The 17,752-nt window shown below is 31.7% G+C and overlaps 2 protein-coding genes across 6 annotated transcripts in view; one reads left to right on the top strand and one right to left on the bottom strand.

Annotated features, from left to right (window-relative positions):
- Window positions 1-551: 551 nt before the first annotated feature.
- LOC108772263 (protein FAM8A1) lies at window positions 552-2,855 on the bottom strand. Of its 3 annotated transcripts, XR_001940669.1 has the most exons (7): window positions 2,291-2,855; window positions 1,794-1,943; window positions 1,590-1,710; window positions 1,225-1,348; window positions 951-1,136; window positions 759-891; window positions 552-681 (listed from the first exon to the last, which is right to left on the bottom strand). XR_001940669.1 is itself a non-coding variant. In XM_018537759.1 (6 exons), exons 1-6 carry the CDS (start codon window positions 2,478-2,480, stop codon window positions 826-828), a joined length of 837 nt encoding a protein of 278 aa, XP_018393261.1. In that variant the 5' UTR covers window positions 2,481-2,855; the 3' UTR covers window positions 552-825. The 3 variants fall into 3 exon arrangements, 2 of the variants coding, with proteins under 2 accessions (XP_018393261.1, XP_018393260.1); XM_018537759.1 differs by having other exon boundaries at window positions 552-891; XM_018537758.1 differs by having other exon boundaries at window positions 759-1,136; window positions 2,291-2,851.
- A 1,450-nt stretch (window positions 2,856-4,305) lies between these two features.
- The window catches only part of krz (beta-arrestin protein kurtz), an 18,643-nt gene continuing 5,196 nt past the window's right edge, over window positions 4,306-17,752 (top strand). For 2 of the 3 annotated variants that reach the window (XM_018537772.1, XM_018537770.1), the window contains exons 1-5: window positions 4,306-4,426; window positions 14,455-14,668; window positions 14,987-15,362; window positions 16,257-16,550; window positions 16,868-17,005. In XM_018537772.1, coding sequence (XP_018393274.1) covers window positions 14,536-14,668; window positions 14,987-15,362; window positions 16,257-16,550; window positions 16,868-17,005 — 941 coding nt within the window. In that variant the 5' untranslated portion in view covers window positions 4,306-4,426; window positions 14,455-14,535. The remainder of the gene's footprint in view (window positions 4,427-14,454; window positions 14,669-14,986; window positions 15,363-16,256; window positions 16,551-16,867; window positions 17,006-17,752) is intronic. The other variant, XM_018537771.1, reaches the window with a different exon arrangement.

The raw sequence follows: 17,752 nt of genomic DNA, 5'->3' as shown, positions 1-17,752 counted from the left end.
CACTCCTTGCTGCGAGTCGGCCACGTTTAACTTCGGAAGTGACGTCGTGACTGAGAAACGGTATCGCAAAGAACGCCATAGATGGCACCACCGGTTTCCGAGAAGAGCGAGCTCTCACGACTCTCACTGTATTCTCATGGATGCGCAATAAACAACCAATCAGAAATTAGTTCTCGATTCTAGAAAGAGAGAGCAAGCGAGCGAGAGAGATGAGTTACTAGTGATATCAATCTACTACTAGAGTGTTTTAATTTCACAATGTATCTTCTTGAAGATCAGTTTCTATAATTGCTTTCCACAAACCCCCCCCCCCTATCATATTTAAATTACATAATTTGCATTTGTACTTTAAAACATGTTTATTTTAAATTATGTTAATATAAAACTAAGATTTCCTATATCAAATCAATACAGTATAATGGAATGAAAACAATTTACATACACTATATTCTAAGAATCTCTAAGAAATTAAATCTTGTATAAAATTTATATAAATAAACGTACTATAATACATCTTCGAATAAAAAAATTTTGAGAACGGCTTCTAGCCGCAATAATAATTTTTATTTTTTTACACATATATACACGCCATACACATGAACCCGCATGTATTTGGTACAAGAAGCACATACAGCCATTATGTACACATCACAGAGATTTCCATGCACCATTAGATTATTCCTGGTTAAATATTCATGTGATTATTATGCTATATTAACAAAATATGTATAGATAAGTACATTCTGCGCTCTTCTTACCGCGCTGACTCCATACTAGCCAAATAGAAAATTTCCTTTTTTAAATTATTCCTGATGTGGTCGATTGTTATTTCTGTAGGGATCTTCTATGACGAGAGAGTGACAGATCAAATCGTAGCCAGTTCTGTTGAACCTGAAGAAAAACAGGGAAAAACAAATCGGAAATATGAACGCCAGCACAAAATTCTTCACCATTGATCGGCCCAATGCTAATGGTAGACCCAAATCAGTCCCAGGGCTCACCAGGACCACGTCCTGCTCATTCGGACGTTCAACGGGAGTTATACTTCGACATTGAACTACCCGCAAACCCATCATGTACTTGCCAGGAGTAGCTCCTCCGATAAGACCGTACACCCCATGTTGAAGCCAGAAGGCCTGAAATTTCATGCAAAAGTTACTTTTTGCATCTGATTTATCTGTAAAAGGACTAACTTTTTAGTAGGTATTAATGAAACTTTTTTACCTCAAAGATACAAACAATCACGCGATGAATTATTTCCAAAATCAGAATTCCATAAGTCATCTCCAGAGCCATTTTATAATCAATACGTAAATTTGCTTGCAACAAATCTAAATCTTCAATGTCTCTAAAACATTAGACGAGAGATGTTAGAAATTTTTTTTTTTAAATTTGTTAAATAGAATGAAAATAATTTGCTATTAAAATAAATGTAGCAATTCTTACATACATTACTCGTATGTTTAACAAGCATTACAAGGTAATACAAGCGCATCTATAATTATTTTTATGTTTATGTTTAAAACCTTTGTAGATATTTTAAATTATTATTACGTATAATATATACACACACATGTTTTTCTACCTACATAAAATCGAAGACGTCGATTGCGATGAAAGTAATGGAAAACTTTAAAAGAAATAACATTGTTGAATCTATAAATTCTGCTGCAAACCTCTTCCAAATCGGGGGAATCCGATATTCATAACCTGAATCAATAAATTTAAGAAAGATGTAAATCAATGATATTTAATATGTAACAATTTCACAATTTTCTAAGATTTATTCTAACCATCAGTTCCTGGAGGTTGGAAAGGTCCTGTAGGTTGTTCCTGAAGCCTTCTGTGATTTATTGTTTCATTCTGTCTATCTACATTGCCAGTTATCACTCCTCGTGTATTCAATGGTGTTGGTATTTGATTTGATTGAAATGGTGCTGAAGCTGCAGAAATTGTACATTGTTTAAATTTCAATTCATTTCTAATACTAAAATTACCTATGTCTCAACATTTGTTTAAAACTTTTTTTTATTGGGTAAATTATAATATTTAATTTATATAAAACAATTAAAAGTATAACATCTTAAAATGTTTATTAAATATACTCATATTACATATAAATCCACACAATATCTTTATATTATATTTATTATATATGTATATACCATATATACAAATTTATATTTTTATGTAAGTATAAATATAATTAAAAACTTTCTGTTCCCAAAATATAAACATTTATTGAACTTCAAAATGTCAAGAATAAATACTTGCGTAAATTCTTTCGTACCAAGTATCGAATTCGAAACGGATTGTCCTGACATCATGTAATAGGGAAACATCGCGGCGACACTTTGCCAAGCGTATGCCTCCTGGAGCCATTCTTCCAACTTTTTGAAGTATCGCGATCTTTCCTCCGCAGGATTCGATTTACTTTCGGAATTCCGCCCCGGCGTATCATCGTTTTTGTTGTCTGCCATTTTGATTTGCTTTCGTAAGAAAATTAATTAGATCGTCTCTCAATAAAGTTGTGAAAGCTGTCAATGTTGCTTATCACTCCAAAAGTATCCCCTCCGTTTAACACAATAACAAAATAGTAACAATTGTCATCAAATAGCGCGATTAACTTTTATTAGGATCAATTGAGAAACACAATATGCGTTGACAGAAGATAAACAAACGCACCAATAATATTGTTTTATTATAAACAATTGTAACTACACTCGATCGCAATCAAACACTAATATGCTCGTATATGCGTAAACGCGCACTATTAACTATAACTAACGTTGCCTATTACTGACGTGTATCATATCAAATGGATACAATGTAAAGCTTTTCGCCGTGATCACGACAGTTCAGTAAATGTTTGTCGCGACAACTTTTTCCCCAGACTTGAATCATGGAGAGAACTCTAGATGTCTAAATGCGCACTTCTGCTGCAAGAATATTATTAATAAAATCTTTCTAGAAATACTTTCTTTTGCCAAATGAAAGATCTTAAAAATAATTTTCCATCGTATATAATATTTTGGTTATTTATAAAATAATAAGATTTACTCAAAAAAATGTTTGAAAAATTTTCGATTAAATATTACCAACTGCTGATAAAAATAAACTAGTAACAAGTTGATTAGGGTGCGGTCCACTTGGCGCTACAAATGCTTCGAAACTTTTGATTGACCAATCGGAAGAAAGAATCCTATTAATTGACCAATCAAAAAATGCTTCGAAGCATTTGTCGCAAATTAAACGAAAAATATTTCGTTTAAAAAGGTTTGAAATTTATTTGTAAAACTTGGGAAAAAATTTTTTCGTGATATTTTATCGTCATTTTGTTGCACTAATGTACAGTTGTTAAAATACAGATTTGTTTAAAACGATCTCAAATTGATATCACGAGGCTGACTTGTCCAAAATAATGGTTCAGAATTTGTCCCGTCCAATTATTATTCCGTCAAAGTTAACATTTAGCGTAAGTGTTGTCCTTAATTTTTTTTTTTACTAATTGAAAATACAAAATTTATATATTCTAATTTAAATCAGAAAAATTTGTACATTCACACACATATTAAATTCTTTAACTCATTAGTTAATGAGTTAAATGTAAAAAATAATGTTTAATTAAAATGTATGGAATAATTTTAAAAAAGTACAACATAAGATGATCTAAATTACTTAGGTATTTAGGTTTCACACGCTTATAGAGATGACATGAATCAAAGTAGATAATTTAATTGTTTTATTTAACTTGCATTTTTGTACAATTTTCTATAATTCTCTCTCGCCCCAATTTAAACGTGTTCATTTAATTTTATTTAAATTCAAGTGCTTCAAGTAAGAAATATAAATAAAGAACAAATATTCTGCTAGTGACTTTCTTTTCAACTTGAACATGTTGAAATTATTTGTCCAACAGTACAGATAAAAGTAGAGTGAAACAAATAATAAAATTATCGATCAGACTAATTCATTCTTCCAATTGTTTTCATCGTCGAAATATTTAAATTCTTTTAAACTCCGGACAAACCCACCAGCTTGAAGTGAAATTGGGAGGAAATAGGGACTTTCCTCTAAATCGGAGCGAGCTCAGAAGGCACTGGCACTCTGGTTGTGCGACGTGCTCGCAGCTCCGGTTCAGTAATCACGGTGGATCGCGATATGCGTTTCCGACTGATGAGTAGTCAGTCGGACCACCAGCAGTCGTTATCTTTGTGCGCGAGGCTATCGCAATAAGAATATCTCAGGACGGTGGTGACCGTCGTCGTGCTGCACGCACGAGTGCTGGGGGTGAGTCGCCGGGGTGGTCGCGTGGGAGCGTCGCGCCGTCGCGACGCGTCGCGCCGTGGCGACAGTGACAGCTCCGGTGGAGCACCTGAAGAGAGGGTGTGGACACGGACGATCCCGTCTCACAACGGGACCTTAGGTAAGATCGAACAGGACGATCGCGACGTGACGGGGACATTCGCCGGAAAAGCGGACATTCTCACGCGGTCTCCGGACGAAATCCTAGAACTCTCTCCTCAATTCTACTTCCATGCGACCGTTATTATTCATCATCGTCTCGCGATCGTATACAATTTCTCATCTTCGCGGAAATGTTCGTTTTCGGCCGTACGTGCCGTATACCTATATTAACGCAAGCGTGTTATAAAGATCCGAGTACCGTCTACACTACAACTTTTTATTGCTCTGAAAAAGAATCTCGTTCGAACGCGATTCTACGCACGAGAAAAGAAACAAGAACGGATCGTCTCCGCTCCTCCTTCTTGAGTCACTTCAAACGGAACGTCAGCCAGCTGGAATTCCGGAAATTCCAACAACTCCGAGAAACTGCAGTTACTTGTACACCAAGTGCGTCGCTCGTAAACAGACTTAACCCTAAAACACTTTTCCTTCTTTCATACTTGTTTACAATGTCTCTAATACGTATGTCTAAAAACATGTGAAGAAGACATCGAATTTTTGTTTGCTTTAAATTTACTGTTTGGAAATATTTTAAAAAATCTAATTTTTGAAAAATGTGTTCTTTTAAAAGGTTAAAATATCTGGATATATAAGCATTTTGTTAATCGAAACGTAGGTGCAGGTAATACGGCGCGCTTTGAAGTACATTAAGAGAAAAATGTACTAAATTTTAGTTAAATAATTGTTTAAATAATATCAACATAATATTTATGTACACAGAGAATAAAGTTATTTTAATAAAATAAGCTTTGTTAAATAAAAAATAAAATTGATTTGAAAAAATTTATATTCGCTATAAATACTTTTCATTCGTTTGTCGGTTTGGAAAAAATCGCGATTGTGCAAAAAAGTACTGAGAAGGAACTCTTTCTGTCATCATAACAATAAATCCCGAAGATATCATTAATTATCGCTGAAGAGCTCACCTGCTTTCCTTGCTCCTCACACTTTTATCCTAGTGTTTTAATTATGTAACATTAATTATCTTAACACTCGTAATTTACGTTCTCTTTATATAACAATCCGCATCAGTAATAATAAATTGAACGTTCAATTGCAGGTATTTAACAGTAAGAATTTCGTTACACATAGAAATTCTTTTAATTTAATTTATATTTATCATTTAATTTAAATTTTTCGCTTCATTAATTATTCACACTAGTAACATTCATTTATTGATTCGTCTTTAGAGACTTTTGGCAAATTAAATAACGATGTTTAATTATATAACAATGTGAATTACGATACATATAACGTGTTTCATCACGTATAATTCGATTATACTATCTTTATTACTATCGTTATGAATTTTATTCTCATTGCAATATCGTAATTATTACAAAATAGTATTTTATTTATGGCATAAATTTTTGTAGCTCGACATACAGTCGCCCGAAAATACTCATTTATAAAAGCCGTTGACGCGAGCGATGCGACGCGATTATCGATGCGAATATATTCTCTCTTCCTCTGAAAGAGTATGATAACTGAGGGGAGCCAGGATGTATGTACGTTTACCCCGTTGTCGGGCGAGACATCATCAATGTTGCATCCACAATCGTGTGGTTTCTGACCCGATGTATCGAAAATCGAACGTGCAGGCCACCTCGTCTATCGCGTCAATCGATATTCCCGCCCGCCTTTCAACGTCCTTTTCCATGCGACGTTAATTGCACACCGATAGAAGATGCATCAACGCATTCTTCTTTCCAGAAGCCACGCGACTCGACCGCCAGTGCACGAAACGTATAGACGTCCATAAAAAGAACCCGAGCTGACATTGACAAATACGTCGTGATAAGCTTCCTTCTTTTTCGAAGAACCACAAAGAACGTAATAGATGCACTTCTAAGAATTTAACTTCTTGCCTTTCATCCTCTCGGACAACTTGAACGTATCTCTTTTCTTTTTTACCTCGCTAGGGAAGTAAACGATGTCAGATAAATGATTGATAGAAATCAAACATCATTATGCATCGTTAAATTTGATACATACAACGTTACATTGAGAATCTAAGAAATACAAAGGTAACTTTTTTTTAAAATTATTTTATAGAGAAAACATGAAGGTTACGTCGTATATCATTATCATGAGGTGATCATCATTACGTAAGCTATTATGTAAAAGTTAGATCATTACTATATATGCTACAAACGAAGTAACAAAATTACGAAATTGTGTTACATTTTGCCAATTTATTAAATTGTTATTCCCATAATTCATCATTTTTACAATATATTTTTATGTTTTTTATTTCTATGTTTAATATTTATTATGCTTTATAAAGTGACAAAAAGGTTTGTATGACAAAGTTTTGTATGTTTGTCAAACCCAAGTAGGAAGTAAAATTTATAGAAAGTAAATGTTATTTATGATGTTAAAATAATATTAAAGACGGCATTTTTATGTCAAAGTAACACACATTAAATATATCATTTTAATATTAAAATAATGACAAATAATGTCAGCTTGTTGCGTGCATGTGTAATAAAATATTTAAAAAAAAAACAAACTCTGGAGTGTTATAGTTATATTTTATTAAATATCAAAGGTTCTGTGCGAAAAAATTTTTATCGGTTCGTGAATTGAAGGCTTACTATTGACTGCCTAAAACAATTTATCCGGAGAAGTGCGCAGCAGCCATCGTTAATGCGTTCCTGAAGCAGCTTAAGGCTTGTATCAAAGCTAAATATGGTCATTTATAATATTAACGCTAAACGACCCGGTCAAATGACTATGGTTGTAACTTTTGATTAGAAAATTCGCATAATATGTTATCGCTTTTTCACATTTCACTTCATGATTTTTTCTATTAAATATACACAACTAGTTTTACATCATTTATTTATATTTTTATTTGTTAAATCTGATAAACACGTGTGTAGCCTAGCGTTATTTATCACGACAGGTCATTTGACCGGTTACAGTACACAAATAGGTATATATTAAATCTCGGTACGTTTAGTGTTAATAATTTTTAATGAGGTATTTAATAAGATATAACTAACAATTTTTTTTGTAAATATACATTAATAATGACTTGAGGAACATGAATTTTGTGATTAAACTTTTTTGTCACCCTGTATATTTCTCTCTCTTTAATTTATAAACTTTTATTATACTTTAAACTTTTAATTTACTAGTCCTGTAATTCTGCATGTTTACGTGTATATTTATCACGTAGATATAGTTTTTTCGAAGAAATTGTCATATCTTATATTTCTTTAAAAGATAGAGGATGCGATGGCATATTTTGTAATGGTGACGAATGCATCTTGTATGCAAGAACCAAATATGAATCGCGCTTTTCTTTTTGTCGGCTCATTATCACGAGTGGCATCGCAGTATCCTTGATGTTATCGATGATCGATAGGCGGATTGCCGAAGAGATTAAATGAAGCATTTAATGCAATTTGCACAATACGTAAACACGACGCGCATCCAACCGAAATACTTATCGATTTTATTCTATTCAATAAATGCATTTATTACACGCCATGAATGAGGGACGCAACAGTTTGTTGCATCGTAAATTAGTCATTTTTTTGCATTTACATTTCTTTGCCAAATTATGTAACTTGGAATATAAGAGATATTAATAATATATACATATACCAAGTATTTACTTACTTATTATATAGACAAAAAAATTAACAATAATATATTAACCATATCTATAATGCAATAAAATTATTTGTTAATTTACAATAATTCTAAAATTATTATAGGTACATTAAATATGTCATATGTTAATTTTATGTACCTTTAAAATCGAATATAATTTATTCGTATTTTTTAACAAACGATTTCGTGAAATTTTACTATTACATTTATTCATTAGCGTGATGTTTTACGGGACACAATTTACTTGTGTCGCGCAATTTTTTTCATCGTTAAAAATTCTAACTGAAAGCCACACAGAAGGGAAAAGGACGCGAGAATGAAGCTTATGCGGCGACTGTAGGATCGATATTCGTATTCTACGAAGTCGCGAGAGCTTTAACTTAATCTGGGATAGTTTAATCACGCTGAATTATGCGCTAACTTCATTAACTCTCTCCTGTCGATGTACTTGCTCTTCAAGGCAACGTTTAAATCTCCTTAAGACTCGAGACAGTCTACACGATATCGAAGAAATCGGAAATTTTCTTCAATCATTAGGTCGTTATTATTGAAAGACGTTGATTTCGTATTAATGATTTACGAGAAACATTCGAAACTTAATTCATATTTATTGGTTCACGCTCGGGTTCACGGAAAATAAAACTAATAATTATTAAATTTAACTACTTATACGTCAAACATGAGAGAGGCAAAAACTTAATAAATGTAAAAGAATTTAGTTAAACTATATGCAATTTCAAGTAGAACTTCTGTTAGAGAATAATAATTAAAGTCGTGAAACAACCAAGAGAAACAGAACTATGTGTTTACTACCTCCTAACCTTGGCGCGACATTTAATAGTTACCAATTACACCAATATTTATGTACACATCCGGATATAAGCAGCAAATGTGAATTATTTTCCATCATCTCAAATCGTTAACAACAAAGTTTCAGAGATCCAATCGTCAAAGATAACTATTGATAAATCTATCAACAAATACCTTTATATTGACAGCATTACAGTCATGTTTTCTTATCAATTTTCTGTCAATTTTTATTTATAAAGATGTTTTTAAGAGAGAATTATTTTATTAATTTATTAAAATTATATAGTATAATTAAATATTAGAATCTAAACTAATTTTTAATTTCATATATATATATATTTTTTTTTTTATATAATTAATGATATATAATTATATATACTGCAACAAATTATGAAAGCTGCTGTAATACAATTTTATTATCAGTTTATCACTATATAGTCTGATAATAGTTTCATTAATAAATTATTAACAGTCTTAAAAATACAAGATATCGAATAAAGTAAATAAATATAATGATAAATATTATAAATTAAGTAAGATAATTCACATAACTATTTATTGTAATAAATTTGAAAGAAAGTGAAAAAGTGAAAGCAAACTGAATTTAAGTTCCTATTTTTCTCTATATGTTAAAAGGAATTTTCTGATATTTTATTGCGCTGTAATTTTGAAGTGACAAATTAAAAAATAATAGAATATGTGTATTCTCTACTGTCTAGTACAACGTAGCTTTATCATTTATCGTGCACCATCCCATCAAAAGCTCGCGCGACGCAGAAACTCGCAACATGGCCCACACACGCAATATGTCCGATAATGGCTAATAAATTGTGCAATATAGTGGCTCGTTTATCAGCCCTCACGTGTGTGAAAATTTCCTGCAGAATTTCCCACCGGCTACAGAATTTCCTATACCGTTTTCAACTACTAGGAAAATCCAAGAAGAAAAATCGCGCATTAACATACAATATATGATCACAAAGGAACACTTGGGGTTGCAAAAACAGAATTATGAAATGTGCAAATATTAAAATAAAGCTAATATAAATTTGTTTAGCTGACGTTTTACTATTTGTGAAGTTATTATTTGGCGCAATATCGGGTAAAAATTTTTACTTCACTATAAGAATGATATTTATATTTGAAACGTCAAAAAAAATATAATTTCAAATTTTCGAGAATGTATTAAAAATAAAATAGAATCGAGTCAATATTATATAAAAGAAAACAGAATAAAAAATAAATCATAGTGTTGCATTGAAATTTAATTCTAAAATAAATGGAACTATTCGTTACTAAATAACAAATAAGATTTTTCACTGAATACTACTCCGTGTATTTTTTTACTCTTTTTTTGTTGAGTAATTTGTGCCTCGCATAAATAAGTTATTTCCGGCGGGATCAACCTGCCGAACATTTTAAAGTACGAAAACCAAACATTTCTATCATTTACCCGGTGTATTTGTAAGTACATACAGAGGGTCCAAAAATCCTCACGCAATTTCTTTTTACTAATTTTGCGACAAAATTAAAATTAATTTTAAACACATCTTTTATTTTTTTAATTTATATACAATAAAATGTTTGATATCAAGTAATAAAAAATCAGAAAACAGTGATTCGATCGTTTAAGAAAGAATCGATAGTATGTTAAAATTAAAGTATTTGATTGTAGAGAGTGGATCGACGCATCCTGAATAATGAAAAGGTGTAGGGTAGCTTCTGAATAATCTAGTTTCCTTAGTCGGATTTGGTGGAATTGCACGGTGAGTCGGGGGGCACTCTGTGTACACAGAATAATGACGTCAACGGCGATTGAGAGTAGTATGATTCCCGGTAGTTTCGCGCTGGTTATAGAATCATTGTAACAGGTATAAGTGCGCTAAACTATAGGCAACTTAGAATGCAACGCCATCATTCGCCTTAATTCGCGTCATTTATTCGCCAACAACAGCACAATCAGACTTCAAAATCACGATGAAAGCTCATTGAACAATAACCAATTATTCGCGAAACAGAAGAACTGAAAACACTGTCACTATTTCACATGAGATTTTTCACAATGGAAAATAGAAGAATATAATGATTGCATCCGTCGTGTAATATACAGCGCAATATGTAGATCTACTGAATGAATTAATCTGTGTGCTCTTTTTATTCTTCATCTCAGCCCTCTTAAAAACCAAATTATACGCGAGGAGAATTGAACATGATTAAAATAGACCGAATTAAACGCTTGCACATGTAACTTTCTCTGCCAATTTCAATTTATTTTTTCTGTATTTTGCTAAATAGTTGAAAATAAATTAAAATTGGCAGAGAAACTTCTGTCTTCTATATGTGATACATCGGACATATGTATATCTCAGTTTTCTGCATATTTTACAGGTTTTAGAATTATGAAATTGTGTTTAAAAAAAAAAAAACTAAAAAATAAAACTATACATAGTGTCAGTGTTATACATATGCTATATATACAGGGAGGGGCATTTAAAACAGGTCACCTGAATAACTCGCTTGTTTTTGACAATAGAAGAAAAAGTGTCAAACAAAAGTTGCTTGGTCTCGAGGGGCACCTAATGTGATGTCAATAATTGTTTTTTTGGTGGAGGCGCTAAAAGGATATATGAAGGTCACCTCCACTTTTTTAAATGGAATTATGTAATTTTTTTTAGATGACGTGATTCCTCTAATTATTTTGCATATAAAAGTATTAAGGTAGAGATACCAAAAAACCAATAGTTTTCGAGATATTTTACACTTTATTTTGATACATATTGACACAAAATGTTAAATAACTCGTAAACTGTTGACTTTTTGATTATCGTACCTTAATACTTTTGTGAACAGAATAATGAGATAAATCAAATGGTGTAAAGAAAACACATAAATATTAATAAATAAATATTAATAAAATAACTTTCTCACGCTATAATAATATATATTTATAGTATAAATAACGTATTTAACCAGCATTTATTTGATTTTGGTATCTCATAATATTGTCGACTAATGTCTATTTCTACCAATGTAAATTAACTTTAATCTCGATTTAACTTACTGTTCATCTTTTTCTAATTCTAAAAATTAAAAGTTAAATCGAGATTAAAGTTAATTTACATTGGTAGGAACAGACATTAGTCGACAATATTATGAGATATCAAAACTTTTAGAATTAGAAAAAGACGAAGAGCAAAAATTGAACCGAGATTAAAGTTAATTTACATTTGTAGAAATGGGCATAAATAATCATTTATAAAATATACTTATAAATGAAGTTACTTTTATAGATTGGTTTATATTTCTGGGCGTAATTGGTTTTTTTCACGATTGTTTGATTTATGGGGGATCGCGATAACGACCGCGAGAATGTCTGCTCAGACATTTATACCAAACTAGATAACATGCGAATGACGTCAAATGAATCGACTAGCTTCCGTCCATTGACCCAACATGCAAAATTTGTCCTGAATCATTAGGACTATTATTTGCCAAAATTTGCAAACAATTAAAGAATAGGAAGATGATAGACTGACACTGCAATTTCTTAGTATTTCTCTTTGATATTTAAAATATTCAGTTAATATATTTATATTAAATGTTATTTCAAAAATTTTCAGTTTTATTTATAATATATATAAATGTTTAATATAAAATAATAAAGAGATAAATAAAGGGCCTAGATCCGGTTGTGAAACAAAGAAAATTTAATTTAAAATAATAAACAAATGTTTCGACGCCGATCGGGTCATTATCAATTGTTACAATAAATTTTATTTTCATATAAAATTTTAATTATTTGGTGTAATAATAATGTTCACGCATTGAGTCTTTATAAAGTAGATAAAGCTGTCCGTAACTTATAATCTTCATTTTATCTTCGCAATACGTAACTGAAGAGACCTCGTAGATTGTGGCGTACAAATTGATAAAGAAGCATATATTTCGGTGCTCTGAGATAACATTTGGCACAGTGACGTCAAATATGTACGCAAGTTTCTTATTCCTTCGCGATGACTCGTTTCATCGGCGTTAGCAATCTTATATTCTCGCATGCTTGTAATTATACATAATCTTACAGAAAAATAGAGCATTCACTTTCTTCTTGTCAGTAGAATATTTAACACATACGTAATATATGAAATAATAAAATATTTTTTAAATTTTCTTTCTGTGTAACAATGTATTAAAACGGTAAAACGAAAAGAAAAAGAGAAACTCTTTTTTTAAATACTAATTAATCAAATATCTGTAATAAGTTTCTTTAAAAAAATAAATAAAAACTTAAGTAATAAAATATCTTCAAAAAATCAAAAGTAGTTTTCTAAATAAACAAGAATTAAATATAAAATATTCTACTAAACTAAAATAATACACCACCACTATTAGGTATTATTTTAATAAATAACAGATTCAATAATGAAACGTTTAAGCAGACAGCGAATTAAATAGAAGCAAATTTCTCTCATGAAATTCAGCATCGATTTTCTTTCAAGGAAAATTTGATCAGAAATTTAATGGAAAGACTGTTAAGACTGGTTGAATTAAGCTTTGGAAATGCAAATTGGTAATACTATCCTCGATTAATTGAAAGTAAACTTTGTTTAAAAGTAAAGTTGTTTTAAACTAAATTTAATGTTTTGATACTTTTGAGAAATGGAAAAATTGATATTTGTCTGCAAGGTAAATAAAGAAAAATTTAATCTAAATTTTCCAGATTTTATTTCTGGAATGTTTCTCTCTTCCTTTTTTTTTCCGTTCTCTTTCATGCTTCATTTAAATAACACTCGATATAAATCCATCTCGTATTACATTTGACCATTCGTGTATATTTGTAACCGATAGCGGCACGCGATCCGTAAATCCCGCGAGTACAAATTATTGTATGAGCATTATCGTATTAAGTATCATACAAGCGTCGATTGAAATTGACATCCATTTGTCGGAGCAGTTCAGTGCGAGCTCGGCGCTTCCTCGAAGAGCTCTGCCATCTTTCACCGCGTTTGTATTTCGAAGAAATTTTAATTTAGGGCCAGTTTTATTACGGCATATAAATAAAGAAAAATGCAAATTCATGCATATCAAATTGTGCCTCCGTGAAATGCAAATTGTGCACCAACATTTTTCAGGAAGACACATTGGATTAGCGGTGTTTTACAGAATTTAGTTTGCGTATAGTAAGCCATTAAACGCGAAATTTATGATTAAAAAAAAGAATTAAAAAGATTTTATGTGTCTAATATAATATAATCAAATTATATAAGTTACAAATAATTTAAATTAATTTAATAATTAAAAATTAAATTCTATATTTATACGTGTTAGTAACGCAGTTTTTTATAATTACTACAATTGATAATTATATAAAAATATTAATGACAGAATTAGGGGAGAATATGATAGAGGTAAATTTAAAATTAATAGTAGAAACTAACAAAACAGAAAAGAAGAATTTTATAATTCTAAAGTATGCAATAATTAATAAATTGTTCGATCTTCTTAATAATATTCTTATAACTTCTTAATAATAATAATAATAATTTTTATCGGCAGTGGGAAAGCTCGGAATCGGATTTCTCGGACACTGAGGACTCAAATGAGTTAGGGGCCAACGTAGGCCCCGAGAGCACCACGATGGACACTGTAGATAGTATCAACAAACGACAAGCTACTCGTGTCTTCAAGAAGTCCAGTCTCAATGGCAAGATCACAGTTTATCTTGGCAAGAGAGATTTCGTCGATCATATCACACATGTTGATCCTATTGGCACGTATCCTAAAAGTCTGAAAGCACGTACAATTAATCAATGTGCTTCCAAACCAATAATATACCTATAGATTTTGTACATATAGAGCGTTTTATAACTAATGTTTATATAAACTTTTTATGTTACTTTGTGTCCTGAATTTATTTTTTAAATTAAGCCCACATATGTCTTATGAAACATTCACATTATTATACATATAGATTTATTACATTTTTGCATATATACATAGATATAGTGTTTTAATATAACGATTTTATGAAAAATAAATCTTTTTCTGCAAGAATTTTATGTTAAAAAATATATTTGCAATTTCACAGATGGGGTCGTCCTGATCGATCCTGACTACATAAAAGATCGGAAAGTGTTCGGTCACGTTCTTGCGGCGTTTAAATATGGCAGAGAGGACCTGGATGTTCTTGGGCTGACGTTTCGTAAGGACCTCTATTTAGCGGCAGAACAGATTTATCCAGTGCTGCAAGGAACTCAGCCCCCCAGGGAACTGACACGATTACAAGAGAGGCTGATCAAAAAACTGGGCAACAATGCGTATCCCTTTTACTTCGAGTTACCACCTCACTGCCCCGCTTCGGTTACTCTGCAACCAGCACCAGGTGACACTGGCAAACCCTGCGGTGTCGACTACGAACTGAAAGCGTTTGTAGGTGAGACACAAGATGATAAACCACATAAACGGTACGAATCTTATGTTAATATAAAATTAAAGAAGTTTATAATCTTTTAAAGAAAAAAAAACTTTTTCTCATTCAAAATAAAATAAATTTTTACCAAAGGAAGCAGATACAAAAGAGTTTCACTTCTTTTTAACTCGAAAGTAATCATATAATTCTTTTTTAATTGAATGATAACTTGAGATGAATCTATGCTCTAATTAAAATTAAAAACTATATTGTTGATTGTTTTCCAATTTAATGGCATTTGAAAATATGCATATGGATTTATTCAGTTTTTTAGAAAAAGTAATTAAAAATCACATAAACAAACATTAAATGAAATAAATATTTTTATATTAAAGGAGCAGAATGTGTATGCGCGCGTGCGCGTGTGTGTGTGCACTTTGTCCAAAATTTTATTTTTTGAGTTAAAGGTGGCATAGTGTAGAGAGAGAGAGAGAGAGAGAGAGAGAGAGAGAGAGAGAGAGAGAGAGAAGAGAAGAGTGTTGAGAGGTTCATATTTTAAGCTACTCTATGATATTCTGAAAGCATTCATACATCAATTTATGTGTTGAAAAAAACATCAACATTTGAAGTGAATTATGTTTCTTAATTAGAGACAAACAAAATGTATTTGTTTAATTTGTCTCGGCAACTGTTTAGCAATTTTGTTGAACATTTCACATTTTACTGATTGACGAATTATTATTTTTTTGTAAAGCGCACAGTTTTCTTGACTTTCTCCCTCCCTTCCCCTCTCTTTCTCGTTTTCTGAACATTGTCGGACAAAACGCATTTTAAAATTCTGTTCTTCATTATAGTTAATCATTAAAACAGTAATAAATTTGTTTGTTTAAATTAATTAAATGTAATTAAATACTATGAATCGTAATTAAATACTGAATTTGATTCATAGGAGTTGCGTGAGGCTGGCGATCAGGAAAATTATGTACGCGCCATCGAAACAAGGCGAACAGCCCTCAGTAGAGGTCAGCAAAGAGTTCATGATGTCTCCGAATAAGTTACATCTGGAAGCCTCCCTCGATAAGGAGCTCTATCATCATGGCGAAAACATAGCTGTGAACGTGCATATAGCGAACAATAGCAATCGGACTGTGAAAAAGATAAAAGTGTCAGTTAGACAGTTCGCGGACATCTGCCTGTTTTCCACGGCGCAATACAAATGCACCGTCGCCGAGGCCGAAAGCGAGTGAGTATTCTCTAACTAATTATATGACGTCAAAAATAGTCTTTAGTTGGAGTTAACAATTTTTATTATAATAAACTATTAGTATCAAATTGTTTATCTAGACGATAAATCTTTTTAACAACTTGTAATTCAAGCATTGCTAGAAATATGATAGATGTATGCATATGCATATGTATAAGATTTCGTCTTTGACGATCGTGATCAGCTTGAAAAACTTTGCGTCAAAGTTTTTTTAGCGATTAAATACACGGTGGGCGCGATAACACGTGATAAACAGAACTGTGATGAGCAGGAAAATAAAATTATTGCACTGGCAGTATAGGGGTAGCGCCAGGATTCACTCTGAGTAAGGTGTTTTCTCTAAGACCGACGCTTGCCGAGAACAAAGACAAGCGGGGTCTTGCTCTAGATGGTCAGCTTAAACACGAGGACACCAATCTCGCGTCTAGTACAATGTGAGTGCGAGATTAAGAGCTCGCTGTTTCCCTTATTACTTTCTCACTTCTTCTGTCCGGTACTAATTGTAAGAAAAAAAAAAGAGATGACGGAGGCTGGAAACCAGCTAAATGATTTATTGATTATAATCGTGACGGTCTCGTGGCAAATGTTCGAATTTTATAGAGACTCATCATACTCAAGTGCCATAAAAATGGAGCGTAACAAGTAGCAACCTATAGCAACACGCTATCAAATTCTTTTTTAAAACAGCTTTATAAAGTTATTGAGAGATAAATAAAACTTGCTGAAAGACTGGTTTATGGTTAAACCAAAGTAATCTTTTAAAAAAATGAGATGAAAATTAATTTTGGATTTCTCTTTCAAACCTCTAAAATAACAATCTATACAAAAAATTAAAGAATTAAGTTTCAGACATATAAAGTAATATAATTTAAAAATTATTTTGTTTTTTATTACTTATTTTAATCTTAATAAAAATAAATTACAAAATTGATAAGAAATATTTTCGCAAGCTTATCGCCAGCCTCCTTTTCCATCCTTTTTTTTTATATTAATGTAAAAAAGTAATAAATGGAATAACAGCATTTCTTGGTGATTTTGTGCTGGGGATTTTTAATGCAGTGGCCTGTAATCACGTATGGATCTCGATCGGTGGTGGTCTCATTTCCTCTGCAAAGCTCCCTTTCTCTTTCTCTATCTCTCTACACACACACACACACACACACACACACACACACACACAC

This window comes from Cyphomyrmex costatus, unplaced genomic scaffold (genome assembly GCF_001594065.2).
Source record: "Cyphomyrmex costatus isolate MS0001 unplaced genomic scaffold, Ccosl1.0 scaffold182, whole genome shotgun sequence".
Lineage (NCBI taxonomy): Eukaryota > Metazoa > Arthropoda > Insecta > Hymenoptera > Formicidae > Cyphomyrmex > Cyphomyrmex costatus.
The sequence above is the reverse complement of the archived record's forward strand: the minus strand, read 5'-3'. Positions and strand labels throughout refer to the sequence as shown.

Bases quoted from the DNA above. Each gene is read 5' to 3' on its own strand.
- LOC108772263 (XM_018537758.1), bottom strand. From the start codon at position 2,480: ATGGCAGACAACAAAAACGATGATACGCCGGGGCGGAATTCCGAAAGT. The intron at 1,944-2,290 runs GTACGAAAGAAT...CAATTTCTGCAG, and splicing joins CGTTTCGAATTCGATACTTG to CTTCAGCACCATTTCAATCA. The intron at 1,711-1,793 runs GTTAGAATAAAT...TTATTGATTCAG, and splicing joins CCAACCTCCAGGAACTGATG to GTTATGAATATCGGATTCCC.